Below are 16,873 nucleotides of genomic sequence, written 5' to 3' on the forward strand. Positions count from 1 at the left end.
TACAGACTTTTTCACAAAATTGCCACTGACTAACACAGCTATACATAGGCACGTATATGAACAGATTGAATTTAAGACTCAAGAGTAACAGGAGCACTCAAGCCCCCCAAAAATAGTGCACAGCGTAGGCCTACATCAGAGGTGATGCCATCAAATCACCTAGGAAGTTGGGTATGGTTTTAAACTCTAAACAATTGAGCAAAGTCTACTGAAACTGGGCTGATATTTTGGCAGTGCTGACACCTCGTGAGAAAAAACAAAATACTTAACTGTAGATCAAAAGAATCGTTACATGTAGCTAAAAAGTATTTCTCAAATCAATTTAGATTTCTAAACAGCAAAAGCTAGCCTTCTGGGATGCACCAGTACACCCCTTTCTAGATGTCAAAAAAGCCACCTTGAAGTCACAATCCAAATATGAGTTTTCTGTCTACACATTTTCAGCTATGGCCTCCAACACAAAACAATGTATTTGCTTTTATGTTTTTTTTTTAAAAAAAAACCCCAAACCCAAAAAACCCACACACACTGCCAAGAATAAAGCCACTTGCACACATCGGCAGATGTTTTTTTTCAGATACAGCTTCAAAAAACCCCCACAAAAAACAACTTTGCACTAGTCAGATAGAATAGGTAGCTGTTGCTAACCTTGAATAAAGGTTGAACTGAACCTAAACTAATTATAGTAAAAGCTCTACTTTGATGTAGGATATTCAGAATAAGCTAAAAGTATGTCTGAATGTGCTTTTCAAGGCAAATGTTATCAATAAACACTTCCTGTACTTTTTCTTTGGTGACCTGCAGCCTCTCATAAAAGATTCCATTCTAATATTTTCATTTGAATCTTAAGACCTTGTTATCTTTATAAAACAAATGCTTAGCAATTAAAAAGTAAAACTCAATATTCTGACAGATATTCTGTGGTACTAAACTGCTGTCTCACTGGTATTGTTCACTCTTTTTGGAACACAAAACCAATACCACTTGAAATATTAAATACTTTACTTCTTCCTACAATGTGATCCTTGTAGGATAACAGTATCTAAAAAAGCTGCTAGTTGGAGAAAGATTAAAGAGAACTTGTATTCTCTAGAATATTTGTTTCAACTGTGAGCTGAAGCAAACAGTCAGTTTGTGAATTGGTTCAAATAAAAACTTTTCTTATTTAGTCATTAGCATTAAGCTCAGCACAGCCATTAAAAATCAAATTTAGACTGCATTTAAGTCAGAATATAGTAAGTTAGTAATGCTTCCTTCTGTTGCAATGAAACAAAATATGCTATTAGTCTTGTGCTCAGACCTATGAGTTCTTAGGTTTCCAGATTTCAAAGTTTTAAACTATTGCTTGAATATTCAAACAAGAAAATAACTTGACGGTCATGAAAGTGACTACTGATTTAGAAGATACTGCTTTTCAGAGTAGACACCCTTTTTGAAACTCGCAGCTGACCTGTATCTAAAATTCAACCTCTCAATAGCCTTTATATTCATAAACTTATAGCCTGAAGCCGTATTCTTACTGTAACCTTACCTACACAAACTAATGTTTCAGTGGACTTTGAGCACTTCAAATCAGAACCTGTAACATAAACCCAATTTTGTATCCCTACCTTAGCTGGTTCACTAGTACTTATGGTCTTCAGAGAAAAAGCTATTTCCTGCTGTGGTTGAACTTTTGAGGTATCCTCCTGAAATTCCTCTCCAGCTTCTCTATCCAGTTCTTCAGTGTCCTACAAAAAGCGGGGGTGGGGAAAAAAAAAAAGCCTGTGTTTGCAGTAATGTTCTGACTCTTCTTCCCTGCACATCGGTTTTGTTGCCATAATCAGCTTCTGTAACTAAGAAAATCTATCTTAAAAAAAATTAAAGTAGTGGGCTAATATTAGCCTATGCTAACACTCAAAATTTATAGAACAACATAATACAAAAATACCCATAGAACCCAATAAAGCCCAGAAAGCAGTACTCTTCATGCAATTTACTAACAAAAATCCCAATCTCTGAATGAACTGCACTTCATACTCCTGTGAAATGATAAGGATGTGAAATTAAACTGAAATTACTCTAAAAACTTCACAAAAGTACCACGATGAGACTTGACTGCTGTCAATTCTGTGGTTTGTTACAAGTAAAATGTTTTTAAATGCAAGCTCTGTATATTAACCTGTACAGTTTTCTATCACATATTAAGCTTTAACATTTTTTGCAACCCAATTTAGTCTGCCGTGATGCCTGTAAAACAAACCTCTCGGTACAGAAACTGAAAATATATCTGAAGTATCCAAGAGTATCAACCTTTACTCCTTAAACACTCTAATCATGGAAAGTTTTCATTTTACACGAGGAATTAGAGTAGTTACATTTGTTTATAGCACCAGAAGAATCCTGTGGTGGTGAACAGTAAATAGAACACAGGTCTCTTGTTTTAAGCTCGAAGTACCTCTTGAAACATTGTTCCTTCACTTATTTCCCCTGGAACCTTGTGAAGACGCAGTCACAGTCTAAGTCTGTTGATTCTTGACAGGAAAGAATATATATTGCCTTACACCTAGCTCTCAAGGTAGCTTTCACTGCCTTGACAAACACTGAAGTCAACAAATATGAGTGTGAACCCTTAAGTATAATCAATGAGAAAGATGATGCTGTTTAAGTGAACGTGTTCAATTTTCAGGGGATAAATATACAAATTTTAAGTGAGTTTGAAGTAGGACTGGCAAGTTAAATTACTAAACTGCTATAACAAAGATAACTTATCTGTGATGTATTAGCAGTTCTGTCTGCTCCTATCAAGCAACACCCCCCAGTTTTCCATAAAAATTTAATACAGAGAAATTCTCATCTTTAAACTGATGACCTCATAGACTGATGGATTGAAAGAAAAAGTAATAAAATCAGAATGGTTGGAGAGTAATGGGTAGAATAAATGAATCTGATTATGTTAATATGGACAGTAGGATTCCGTTTGACACATACAACTTAAAAGGCAGCTCACAGGCAACGGAAAAAAAATAATTTCAGAATGCACTCACTGACCTTAAGATCCATGCAAAACATCCGCAAACACCTGTTAACCATAACCTATTAATCTTGACTTAGTCATTGCAGATACCAGAACATGACAGTTTTCAATTACAAAAAAGCTGCAGTCCTAGTACCCTCAGTTTGAATTTGCCTCAGAAAAACCCACTGCAAAATGACACAAGCATCCACATAGACAACTTTAAAAGAATTCTATGTAATAGAAATTTAATCTTTCAAAATTGTTTTAATAAAATCTCAGACTGAAAGCATAATAATCATATAAAGCAAATCCAAAGCAAGAATGACTGAAGTAATGCTTTCCCCCCTCTCTCCAATTCACCTAGTCAGATTCAACTGAGCATTTAACATTTTGTAAAGAAAGTAAATTATGAATGGCTGTCACTACAAACAGAAGCAGGATGTATTCTGAGCATGAGCTATTAAAAGCTTTTTCCTATTAGGAAAGTACTTGTTTTCATCTATTCAAACATGATTCAATTGCCAAGTGAAGTGCAATCTGCTTTTGCTATTTTTACAACAAATCTGTTTCAATGTAATTCTTCAAAAGCTATTTAAGTAACACAGGAAACTCCAACCATCCTCAGTTTGTAAATACTATCTCACTCAAATCTGACTCACAGAGTAGCTCCACCTACTGAGTTCGAGGCATTGATACTTACCATTTCACATGAATCAAGCTACGACAGTACTTCAGAAAACTATATTCTAGTAGAATTGTACTTTAAAACAGCCTAGGAGAAAATTTCTCTCGTTCTCCTAGCTAGCTACGTCCACCAAGGGAGCTGTCTTTCAAAGGACAGGAGGAGAAGGCTTCCCATGCAGAGGAAAGTTCCTCCTGGAAGCATCCCTACAGTACAGAATCCTATTTGACAGAAAAATAATTCAGGATAAATACTTTCCACATATTTCATGCTTTCCATAAATCCAGCAAAACTACGTTGTATTCACAAGTCAAACATGGAATAATTCAAATGAAAGAAGATACTAGTAAGAGAAGGATTACTTTAACTCTTGAGAAACAATAGTAGACAATCCAATACGATAAGGAAATGAATTTCCCCAAAATAATTTTTGCTTAAGACACTAATACACAAAAATAAGGTGATTTTGTGAATTCCTCACAATTGCCTTTCAGACTATCCAGAATTTGTTCCATTTACCTGTGCAGGAGAGTTAGCTTCTTCACCCTGCTTCTTCTTTTTCTTCTTCTTTTTCTTGGATTTGCCACTTGTAGAACTCTGAAGAATTGGCTCTGCTTTTTCTCTTTCATTATCTGAAGCCTTCATATGGGAATATAATGTATTTAGCATTTAAAATGACAACGAAACATGCCTTCTATAGACTAAACACAAATTAATAGCTGTAAGGAATTTAATTGCATATAAAACTATAAATGTACACAATCTTATCTGTTCAGTTCATTTTAGGAAGACTACATTCTTTACATGCTATCTAGTAATATAGGTACAGGAGTTGGGACTGAAAAAGGCAACAGAGCACCATGTACTGGTGGCAAGGAAATGCTGTTTTTCATACAGAGAACTAAATATTGTTAAGAAGTATTTATGAAAACAAGTCTAAATCCTTAGTCTGCAACAATAAGGTAATCCTTATATTATGGTGAGCCAGTAAGATTTGACATGGAGCTAAGTGGCTTCTATTTTCTCAATAACAACATTCAGCATTTTCCTTCTCTGTGTACAAATTAAACACAGTTGTGCTACTCTTACCAATGTAAAAGAGATGAGAGATCACCTTTATCATCACCCTTAAGTTACTTTAAGAAAAAGCAGTGGTAAGGGCAAAGTCTTGGAGCTAAGGAGAAAATATCACCTTTTACCTTCTGAACATCAGGTATCTCTTCAGGTTGAGGAACAGAAGCAACTTTTTCTTCATCTACCCAGTTTCCCCACTCTTCTGCTGGTGCATTCCAATCAGAGCTGGGATCAGATGAAGAAAGTCCATCTACAAGGATGAAAAAGATTTTCAGAAATGTGTCCTTACTTTACAGGTGCTCTTTAACAGTTTAAAAATAAAAAAAAAAAAATCTATGCATAAAACCACTTCTTGATATCAAGATATAAATATTCATTTCCTGTATTTCTGAAAAAATGTAAATATTCTAATGATAGGTGGAAGAGTTTCATAAGTAATGAGTAAGATGGTTATTTTACAGAGCAATCGGATTACAAACTAGTCACAGCAGCAGCTAGCTAGATGCAATTGCTTTGAGATACTTCTCTAGTCTATGTGAAGAGGGACAAATTTAAGAGTTGTTCTCTATCTTAAACCTCATTCCTAGTTTGTGAAAAAATTAAGATGAACTGTAACACTGATCAATCTTACCTTAGTAAGAATCCTTTACAAGTGATATATCTGAAGTGTAAAACTTACTGAGCCAGAAGTCATCTTGTAACACTGACATTTAATAACCTTATTTTTTCTAACACTCTAAGTCCCTACTCCATTTTGCTATCGTTCATTTATGATGGCACATATTTATGTTGTCACACAGGAATGACAGATTTAAAGGGTCAGCTATATAAAAATTAAAAATATCTGAAGGGAAGAACTAAGCCTTAGACTGTCCGTTTAGTAGAAAGTTACAGCAAGCCAATTTTAAAACAGACCCTGTAAAAGATCATCTTTCATTTCACATTTATATTAACATCACAAATATTTCTCACCCTCAGTCTACGCCAAATTGAAGAAGAGGCAAACTCGGTCTACCAACTACAGCGGGATTCAGTTTAAACATTTGAAAATTAAGTCAAAATGAAAAGCAGTAGTAAACCCAATTAAATTTACTGGCAAACATTATGAAACCAAAAATACACTAAGAGATCTTAAGATTACTTACAATACTTTTCCACCTCTTGCTTTCATATAAAAATATTACCTCAATTACACTTACTTTGGACACTAAAATTCACCAATTTGAAAAAACAATTACTGCCCAACATCAACACTTTATGGTTTATCTACTGCCCTCTCACTAGTTGCTTAAAGAAAAAATCCATTCTTTTTTATTCATAATAAAAATTAGTAGCATTTGTACATACAGTTAATTTCCTTGTCCTGAACCTGATAAAGGAGCAAGGTGTATCTGTGTATCACATTGGCCTAAACTTCCATTATTTCCCCACTTCTATTAGCGTTCACTTCAATTAGTTGACATCTATGACCGCATTAACAGAAGCTATAGCCATAAACATTCTATGCACAGAAATGTGAATAAATTGTGCTTTTGATAATACGTAAAATTGATTAGTTTCACATGATTAACTGAAACGTGCTTCCTTTATCCTTAAAACAGATAAAAGACAAAAGATAAGTTTCAAAATGATCTGGTATCAGAGCAGTCATGCCAAAACTGGCAGAATCAAGGACTGCATCAATCCATTCCAATTTTGTAGTCATTAAATAAGAAGTTGTTCTTAGAGAGAAGGCAACATGCAAGGCAGCTTTTCTGGTCAACTTCTTAACCAATTTCTCAGGTCAATGACCTAATGAGAGGCACTAAATTGTTTTTCTTAAACATTCTTAGATCTGACTGGATAAAGATATCAGTTACAAGGCAGTTCAAAAAGTGAATTTAAGGCTGAAAGCTTTCTTCACAGGTACAGTTTCACTAGTAAATACTTAGGAATTACTGTAACTATTATACTACAGCCCTGTTTAGGGAGAGACTGTGGTAAGAACTACAAGAATATTTTAAAATTGGCAGGGAGGGGAAAGGGGAGAGTAAACACCAGTTTTACTACAATTCCCAAGTAATTTCAGTGATTTCTATCCTGCATATGCTTTTCTATACACATAAGAACTTCCTAATGTTTGCTAAATGAGAAATTAAGTTAAACTAAATACAAGAGTCTTATGTCACGTTAAGTTTTCAGTAACAAACATGTAAAAGCAAACTCAGTGACTCAAATACAATCTGCTAATAGTCTTTTGTAGACTTGCAGTAGATTTTTCTCGTCATTTGCAGTAACTGTTTTAATTTATTACTAAGATTTTCTAGCAAAAGCCAGAACTACCTTAAAATGCACGAGCTCTTTCACTTCTGAGTTTCAATATCCAAGTATTTTTCCTAACAATTAACCATTTTCTATTATTGTTTGTCAAAATACTTCTTCCTGCTTTCTTCAAACTGTCAATTAGCTTTACAGAAGTGAAACATTCCAGGTTTTTCTTCAGATGCTCACAACTGGCTAATACAAGCACCTAATAAGTAACTATACTTTAAAGTAACGGTAATTAACAAAATTTTGGTAATAAACATTTTAGAGGAACATACTTAACCCAGACCATTCGTCATCAACAGGGGGTTGAGCATGACTTAAATCCCACTGAAAATCAGAAGTACCAGCCTGAGAAACTGACTCACTGTTGGATCCTGAAAGGGAATAAATAAAATTGTACTTGTAGGTTAACAAGCTTCCTGAGTTTTCTTGGGTAAAAAAATTCTAACCGAAGTAGGAAAGGAAGACAGAAGGCTTAAAGAAAAAAAAATCTGATTCTAAGGACTGCACAGGACAGGAAAACTACAAGGCTCTTGGAAGTGAGATGTATTCAGAAAACAAGGGAACTGAAGAAGGAAGACAAAATTAAGTCAGGAGAAAAATATGGAAAAAAAAGGTAAGAAGGATGAATAACAGCAGTCTGTAAGGCAGTCTCCTCAAACTGAAAAATACAATTTTTATGGGTAGTAAAATTATTACCCTGTATCAGTAAGAACTCTTAGAGGGAGAAGCCTAAAGAAAAGAGTACTAGAAAGAAGCCTGATCAATTACATTGCAGATATAGCAATTAAATTATTCATTACTAAGAACCCAATTTTCATTTCAAGTAAAAGGTGTCAGAAACATAAAAGCAGCATGACAAACAACAGGAAGGCCAATATCAGTCACAGTAACAGAAAGTGTTAGACATCTAACATCATTATTTTAAGAAAAATAAGGTATCAGCAAAGAAACCATTTTAGAAAAAATAAACCCCAAGAAACTAAATTGTGAGACTGAATATTATGATGAGACTTTTGAATGAAGTTTAAATAGGACCATAGCTACCTGGGTGTCTATTTTATAAACACCACTGCAAAAGATACCTCAGATAACAGGAACCTTGATACGTTCTCATTTTTTGCTAGCCAGTCACAAGTCAGAAGTAAATATTTAGTGTAGTCCCTTTGCATTAAAACATTGCTGGCTAATGTGCAAAGATGACAAATATACATCACTGTCTTCACACTTCTCTTTCAATTAAAGTTGGAATGGTGGTATTGCAGATGAATCTCAGATCAGTCTGTTGTCTCGCTTTATTAACTAAACTTTCTTAAGTTTTAGCCTACAGACGGAACTCGAACTCAAGTGGCTTCCCTGGGAAATGTTATTTTATTAAAACTCTCTGTACAATTAAGACTTTGTTTCTTCTTTTTCTTTAAGACAAGGTTTCTGTAAGTTTTTATTAAGTGAACTGTTCTTTGGAAAGTCTGATAAATTAGACCTTGGCATTTGTAACTCCTTTGTTATCCTGGCTCAGATGTGCACAGAGAATGAAGCACTCTTGTGAGCTGTAGGACACTGAGCTCGAGTTCCACAGTTAAAAGACTGTAAACTGCAGTGGAAGTAAACATAGCCAAAGCGCATAAGCACTTGGCCAGCTACTTCCTAAAAGAAAATAGCCATGCCAAACTCATTAGATAATGGGAGTAAGCAAGCAAGAGCAGAAAACCTGACATATGATCCCTTTATTGTATTATAAACCACTGTAGCACTTATGTCAGTAGTTTAACACACAAGAGTTGTTATGAAGCCAGGTTTGCACTCCATACCAGTTTCACCCTTCAAAGTAAGAAAAACCCAGAGCTCAGCTTTCCCACCCGTCATAACAGAGAAAAGACTCAGGACTTCAAATCCTGCCTATGGAACATATTTTGAAGTAGCGCTTCAGTTCCTCGAAGGGAAAAAACCCAACCATCAAATAACAAACCTCCCAGAAGATCAGGGTAAACAGACTTTCCTAGAAAGCAATCTTCAGATCTCCAACTTGAGACACAGCAATACTGAGCAATCTCTTACACCCATTATTTAGACTCAACACACAAACAGGAAGGCTAAATAAGAAATATCACCTTCGTATTGATCTAGCTTTTGATTATCAATTTAAAACAGTCACTTTATTGCATAATTTGAGCATAACAAAAAAGCTTTCTAGGCTTTCATAAAACATGTCTTCCACTTGTTTACAGTTACCAGTACTATATTCAAAGAACAATGAGAAAGGTGCATATTAGTAACACTTGGTAAATTCTATTTCCACCTGGTGGGGCAGAAGAGAGTGGAAAAATCTTTGGAAGGCCATACATACCAGAAACTCCAGGAGTTAATCCAAATGAAGAGAAAGAAGTAGAATTCTGTTCAGAGTTATTAATCCTTGCATCCACATTCCAAGCAGCTGTGCGGGAAGGGGGTGGGGGGGGTGGGGGAAGAAAAAGAACTTCACACTGCTGGCAATGTTGAAAGAGTTAGCTATTTAATTATGAATAGGGTCAGAAAAACAGTGGACATTCCAGCCATGTTAACATTTCACACAACTGAGGGCATTATTTTGCTTATTACATCAATCAGTGCTCCTGGAGATGTGACTGTATGAACACTCATCTTGAGACAATTTTCAAGCTTTCTGAGATCTTCTTCCCTCTACAGCCTTTTCTATATACAAACTTCTCACAAAGGAAAAGTAAATTGTGTTTTGAGTCCCATACTATTATTCTTCTTCCCATTACTGCAATCATCTAAGTTATTGAAAAGCATATTTATTAACTCTGCACATGAAACCTAGCTTGGAGCAAACTGTATATATGTTAAAGAACAACTGACTTCAGAACAATTTTTGACAAATAGGAGATACTGCTTAAAAATTAATACATACTTGACTGTTAAGTGTAAGGTAGAAAATAAGCAGAAATAATCAGTGGCACTAACGTGTCAAAAGAAACATCTGGTTAAGATTACATTTATTTAGTTGGGGGGGTGGGCACTCAAAACTGGACAGAGTATTCCAGATGTGGTCCAAGAAATGGATAATCATGATCCCAGATCTACTGACTCCTGTTGACACAGCCCAGAATACTGCTGGTGTCCTTTGCTGCTGGGGCCTATAGCTGCCTCATATCCAGCTTGGTGTCCACTAGGACCCCATATCCACAGAGCTGCTCTCCAGACAGTCAGTCCCCAGCTAGGGGTGCTTCCTACCCAGGTGCAGCACTTCACATTTGTCCTCGTTGAACTTCCTCAGGTTCCTGTTGGCCCATTTCTCCAGCTGGTTTAGGTCCCTCTGGATGGCACCCCGGATACGGACTGTATCAACTGATTCTCCCCTCCCCACTCAAGTTTGGTGTAACCTGGGAGTCTGATGTGAATGACACTGTTGCCTCCTCCAGGTCATTTATAAAGATGATAAACAGGACAGCTCTAAGTACAGAGGCCTGTGATATTCCCCCCTTGTTACCAGCCTCCAGGTAGAGTATGACTCACTACTACTACCTTAGAGCCTGACCAGTTTTTCAACCATCCTAACTTGGATACAGTAATACTGTGAGAGACAGTGTTGAAAGCATTACTAAAGTCATCATAAAAGACATCCACTGCTCTCTCCTTGCCCACAAAACTAATCATTTTACCAGAAGCAAATCAGCCTGGGTCAGGGACGATGTATTCTCGGTAACAAAAACAAGAACAAGCTGGTCACAGTGACTAAGAACTACCTTATTAGAATATACAGCAGAATACAGCTAACTAGAGTATGAAGAAAGCCCTTTGCCTCTACTTGGCAATAGTAAAGCTTCCAATGGTACAGCAGGTCCAGCCTCAGGCACCACATTTCAAGATATGCGAGACAAATAAAAGAGGTGTAGATGAAAGCAACGTTGCTGACTACAAAGGAACACTGCTTTCCAGAAGAGACTAGGATCACTTAGACTGAATAGTGGGAAGGACCATGTTACAGCATCTACTAATAAGTTGAAGATTGATGCCCAGAGAGAAACAAATAATTCTCTTCTCCGTTGTTATTATGGACAGTACAAGTGATAAAGGCAAAAAACTGTACGGAGAAGACTAAAAACAATTTCTAATGAGAAAAACAGCGTAACACTAAATGTCACAAGAGCTGAACAATCTTCATGCCTGGAGCCTAAACAAACATCCACCAAATTCAAACACAGTTGATTTGATCATGTTGGATCAACAGAATAGACTTAGGACATGGGTTTTAAGACATCCATTAAAAAAACCAAAGTTACACTTAAAAATTACTTAGTAATCACTTTCAGAATTTTAGGAAAGTGATATAAAAAAATTGGATTCCTTCACAGAAATAGTTTTATTTCAGATAAAACTCCAAAACCCCAGTTAAACTGTAAACAGACACAGATGTTAAGCCATCAGAACTTACAAGTAAACAGAACCTGCTTAGTTCACATTTCACTAGACCACTCCAAGATTTTTTTAAATATATAAACATAAAGCTATTTAAGAGATTCACTACTAAAAAATATACTTATGTAAAAATGCTTAAGTGAAGCAAGTTTTCTTCGGAATAGCTTACCAATAGGAGTGAACAAAGAACGCTCTTTCCAGGGCCTGCCCACCAGGGTTACACCCCAGTCCTTTCCATTTCCATTAGCATCTCCAGTGTCCTGGCCCCAAGCCGATGTCTCTGTCTTCCTCTTCCCAGCTGCAGTTGAGGGAACAGATGTCCATTTCTCCTCCCCTACACCAATCTGTGAGGAGATTTTTACAGACTTCTCATTCCAGCTTCCTCCATTTACTGTATGGCTTTCACTCAATCCTGGAGAAACTTAAATACAAGCATAATGAAAGCATTATATAAAATAAGAACTGGATGAAGAATTAAAGTATTACTTACGTGCACATACACTTAACAATAAAAAAAGTATAAATGACCAGCAGCTTTGCTACACCAGTGTGATATAGAACTGCTGCTCTGTCTCAGCTGATTTTCCAGTTCAGATGATATGCACCATCTGTCTATTAACTTGAAGAGCAAGGAAAAAAAACAGCACCAAACTGCACTCTCCTTCCTGTGTCCCTTTCTTTATAGGGCTGATATCTTGGTGAACCAGTGCCTCTAGATTTAAAAAAAAAAAAAGGGGTGGGGGCATTTCCAACATTGCCAGGTAATTTCTCTTAACAGAGTATGGTGATGATTTGTAGAAAGCCCAATGCACTAAGTGGAGAATAATTTCTCTTTCGTAACTGCATACAGAAGTTCTCTAGGCAGGAAGTAGAAGAAATGACCAAGGATTAGAAAATGCTTCCCAAACACTACACAGAATTTGCAAAGAGCACAGCTATCATTGACTAGAGTCCATCAAAGTTAGAGGGGAAAAAAATCATGGTAACACTCAAAATAATTCATAAGCAATGTATTTTACGTTACATTAACGTAAAAGAGCACAAGTCTATCTCCAACAGTCTACCCTGCTGAGGAATTACTAGTCACAGCAAGTTTAATGTATACTGTGAGAGAAGTTAGTAGTACATTGAGACATAAAGATCATTATAAAACTTTTTATTATTTTTAATTTATGCCCCTATAAAACATAAAGGCTAATGGTCACCTGGTGCACCCAGCCTGACTTCCTATATATATCAGAAATCTTTCTCAAAGGGCTCTGTATATCAAATCCTGTCTCTCTTTTTATATACGCAATGTAAACAACAAAAACTTCTCATCTACAAACGATTAAGAAATATCTGGATATTGCAAGTGTAACACTTAAACAGTCAGCCAAAACCTGATGGACAAGTCCACATCATATGCCAACAGAACTACAGACCAAGTATTTCTTTCCTCAAATGAACTCGTAGCTCAGGCAGCACGAACATACGACATTCAAGGCAGCCTCACCAGCAAGGAATTGATTAGGTGAAATATGCCTAGATTTTCTTAGACAAATCATTTCCAAACACAGACATCTGTAATGTCACCATTGCTGTACTTAAAAACACTGCCCTTTCTCTATACAACTCCACAGCACTAACATTGTTCATGTCAGTCAATGTCCTCTAAGGGTAATATGACATCTTAGGGGAAGGCAACAACAAAAAGAGACAGAAATCAAAGTGTAGCTGATAGAAAAACTCTTCTGCAACCTTGCAAAAAGACAGCTGAAGTCCTGAAGCAGGAGCTTGATTATTCTGTGTTTATCATACTACTCTCCCATCACAAATATTTACCTTCTATACAACCAGCAAGTTTTCACAGAATCACAGAAAACTCAAGGTTGGAAGGCATTTCTGGAAGTCACCTAGTTCTACCTTCTGCTCAAAGCACAGCTAACTTCAAAATTACACCACTTTATTCAATTTCTGGAAGTCATGAAGGCTGATAGTTCAAAGCATCTCTGGGCAATCTTACGAAGAGCTTTTTTCCTCATGGCCAGTCAAAATTTCCCTTACTGAAACTTGATTATTGCCTCCTGTCCTCCCATTACGCATCTCTGAAGAATACAGCTCCTTCCTTCTGTGCTATGGTCCAGGAAGTTTGCATGTGAAGTAAAGCTCTCAAAAACTAGCAGAAAGTGATTCGCTTTCTGGACCTGGGTGCTTTTAATAACTCATTTGTTGACTTGCTTAATTGCACTGACTACTTTTCGTTAAAGCAACACCACTAATGTTGGCTGTAAGAAACAACCATCTTGATTTCATTATGCCAAACTAATTCACTTCAAGTATTACTATAGCAGTATCTCAATTAGAAAACTGCTAAGATTCACCAGTTGATCACAGTCTAAAAATAGACAAATATTTTTAAAATTATGTATATGACATATATAATGTCATGTATATTTATAAATGTACATTTATATTTACATACTTTCAAAATGAACGTATTTAAAGTATGCCTCTCAAAGGAGTATGTGAAGAACTGAGTAACTTGTGTATACAATCTGTAACTTGTGTATACAATCTGAAACAAATGCAAACTTTACAATAACCAGGACTGGTATCTTTGAGCTCTTTGCAGTTTTTCTTTGAGCAAATAATCAATTCATTAACACAAAAAAGTGAGTAAGTTTGAAAAGTTAGCATAAAGAAGTTTGAAGTGGAGCTTGAGAATAAGCTTTACTGTTCTGTAAGTAGCAATTTGTATAATAGGTAATCTGGTTGAAAATTCTAGATATCAAATCCTTCTTCTACGTGTAACAGACTGTTTTCAACCTGTTAGGAAGTAACTGCAACTTAGAAGTATAACATTTGCATAGCCAAAAAAGCCACCTGCATAATAAAGTTCTACACCAGTAACCGCACAAAATCCTGCAGTGACAATTTGTTTTCACTTCTGTAAAACACTTTTCTAGTTAATTAGGATGCCTAATAATGAAAGCCTTTTACCTTGTGGAACTGATGATTCCCCCTTTGCAGGTTTAGAGCTGCTAACTTGCGCATTCAGAAGTGCATCACCTGATTAACAAGTAAGAGGAAATAGAGCTAGAGTAAGTTTTTTCAAAGTAGCAACACCTGTAAAAATCTTCAAAGAGTATCCATCACTGATATTTTAAGGAAAAAAAAAATCAATACCCCAAAGTGAATTAAGACATTTCCAGAAAACTTAAGAATAAAATTAAAATGCTCTTTTTTTATTATTATTTATGTTTATTTTGCAGACAGAATAAACTCAAAACTGATTTAGGACCTATAAACCAAGTAACTGCAGATTTCAAAGAACTCCAGCTAGTTTCCCCAAGAATGGCGAGCACAATCTAAAACAGAGGCTGACATTTTCAAGCAAAGGGCAGCTCTAAGTATTTCAGAAATATATAGCTATTTCTAACTTCTACCTTACCGTGAAAACACTAGATACAGCTGAATTATTTTCAGAGTAGTCTGGTACAAGGTGATACATAAGAATATATGATGCATAAAGGACTCTGGCTAGAGAGGTTACAGTAGTTATGGCTAGCCACAGAGTATATAGACAATTGGAATTACCATTTCTTGAAGCTGCATGTGTGTAAACAGACAGAAAAAAAAGAAAACAGGAAACAATTGATCTAGTCCTCAGCGACAAGAACCACGCACTCAGTCAAGATGCAAAGAAGTGTCAATAAAAACACCAGATAAGGCATGCAAATTTCAATACATTTTTACAAGGTACCAGACAGTTGCTAGGTTCAGTCTTTTTGTCACTTTGCTAGAACATCAAGTTTCATCTAATTAAAGCACCAAATGTATCAGTATGTTAAAAGTAGTTAGAAAGCTAAACTGCGTCTTCAGATTCTTTTAGCTTCTTAAACCACTTCTCAGTTGCAGCCAAATATGAATTCCTGTGCCTACACATGGTTTAAACCAGCCCATGCAACTTTTTTCTGAAACAGTAGCAGCCATAGAAGCTAAAGCTTACATTTCCTTATTGAATCCTTAGCTATAATAATTAATTACTAAATCTCAGCCAGATGTGCCCCACCATTATGAACAGCTTTAGTACAAGTACTACTAAATCTATGTTGGAAAAAATGTCTACATGTTAAGCAGTGAATGATCTGTAAAGAGAATTCATGGGCATGACCTTCCCACAAGGAAATGTTCAAAAAGTTAAGGGGTTGGTGCTGCCTGCAGCAGTGCTGAGGGTGCCTTTGAAGTTTCCAGAAACATAAAGGGCAGAATCAGCAGAGCACAAGTGAAGGAATGGGGACATATGCCTATGCAGCTGTGCAGTTACTAACAGAGCACCAGTGTGGAGGCCAGTGTCTCAGCCACTTACTCCAGAACATTCTCTCCTGAGCTTCCCCAAAAGTGTGGCTCAAAAAAAGGGGGAGTTTTACACAATGAAAAATACCTTTACACAGCTTGAAATAATTTCCTCAAGAGTTACACCTCCAAATATACCTACCATACGTCCAAAACAGAGTCACTATTTAAGCATTTAAGTAAAGTTATCTTTCTAGAATAACGTTCAGAGACCTATCAACCATCATACCTTTATTTTTTCTGAGACCAACCGGAAGCGATGGCGTAGGCATCAGTTGTTCAATGGATACAGTAACTGTATTTTCCACCCCTTGGAGATTTGATTCTCCTGAGCCACCGTCAGTCAGCACCTTGTCTCGCTTACGCTGCTGTCGCTTCTCTCTGTTACTGATTTTAGTTTCCCAGGTTCCTAAAACATCCCCCAAATGAAAACATCACTATATAAGTCAAGAGAGCAAAAAGGAAAGAGTTTTAGCTTGTTTCATATCAAGCTGAAGTCTGAGTACAGGTTCAGTTTAAAAATCATAGACATGGCAGTTAACTTCAACATTAGTTTGAAAACATGAACAAGTGGCCAAAGGTCTAGATGCAATGCTTTGCTTCACAGAGCAAAACATGAACATGAGGGCCCTACTATTCACGACTTCTCAGGTTTTTTTTAAGTTTAACTTCAAAAAAATCAGTTGAAGTTATTAAATACTGTTGTTTCAAAGATCAGACTTCCAGATATAATATGTGACTATGGAGTTATGACAAAATTAGTTTCTTACGTTTCTTTATGAAGGACAAACAAATAAACAGCATTTAAGCCAAAAAAGGTCTAATTGCATTTTTTTTTGTGTGTATTCAGTACCTTCATCAACTTCCTTTCCATCTAGACGAGACATATCCTGAACTGTTTTAGCATCTCCCTTTGATTTCTTTTTTTTCTTTGACTAGAATAAAAACAAAACATTATCTTAATAATCACTTGTCATAGTGATTTAGAATTCCCCCCCACCGAAATACAGGAGTAAATTTGAAACAGATTTTCCTGAACAACCCTCTGTATGGAC

The 16,873-nt window shown here is 36.1% G+C and overlaps 1 protein-coding gene across 2 annotated transcripts in view; it reads right to left on the reverse strand.

The window, feature by feature from the left end:
* MTDH (metadherin) overlaps positions 1-16,873 on the reverse strand; it is a 40,405-nt gene that overhangs the window by 12,470 nt on the left and 11,062 nt on the right. The window contains exons 3-11 of one of the 2 annotated variants that reach the window (XM_076329362.1): positions 16,672-16,753; positions 16,048-16,227; positions 14,463-14,531; positions 11,650-11,901; positions 9,409-9,495; positions 7,337-7,435; positions 4,880-5,004; positions 4,200-4,319; positions 1,611-1,730 (exon numbers count right to left, since the gene is read on the reverse strand). In XM_076329362.1, the coding sequence (XP_076185477.1) occupies positions 1,611-1,730; positions 4,200-4,319; positions 4,880-5,004; positions 7,337-7,435; positions 9,409-9,495; positions 11,650-11,901; positions 14,463-14,531; positions 16,048-16,227; positions 16,672-16,753 (1,134 nt within the window). The remainder of the gene's footprint in view (positions 1-1,610; positions 1,731-4,199; positions 4,320-4,879; positions 5,005-7,336; positions 7,436-9,408; positions 9,496-11,649; positions 11,902-14,462; positions 14,532-16,047; positions 16,228-16,671; positions 16,754-16,873) is intronic. The other variant, XM_076329363.1, reaches the window with a different exon arrangement.

The sequence above is a fragment of the Aptenodytes patagonicus genome, chromosome 2, assembly GCF_965638725.1.
Source record: "Aptenodytes patagonicus chromosome 2, bAptPat1.pri.cur, whole genome shotgun sequence".
NCBI classification, from domain to species: domain Eukaryota; kingdom Metazoa; phylum Chordata; class Aves; order Sphenisciformes; family Spheniscidae; genus Aptenodytes; species Aptenodytes patagonicus.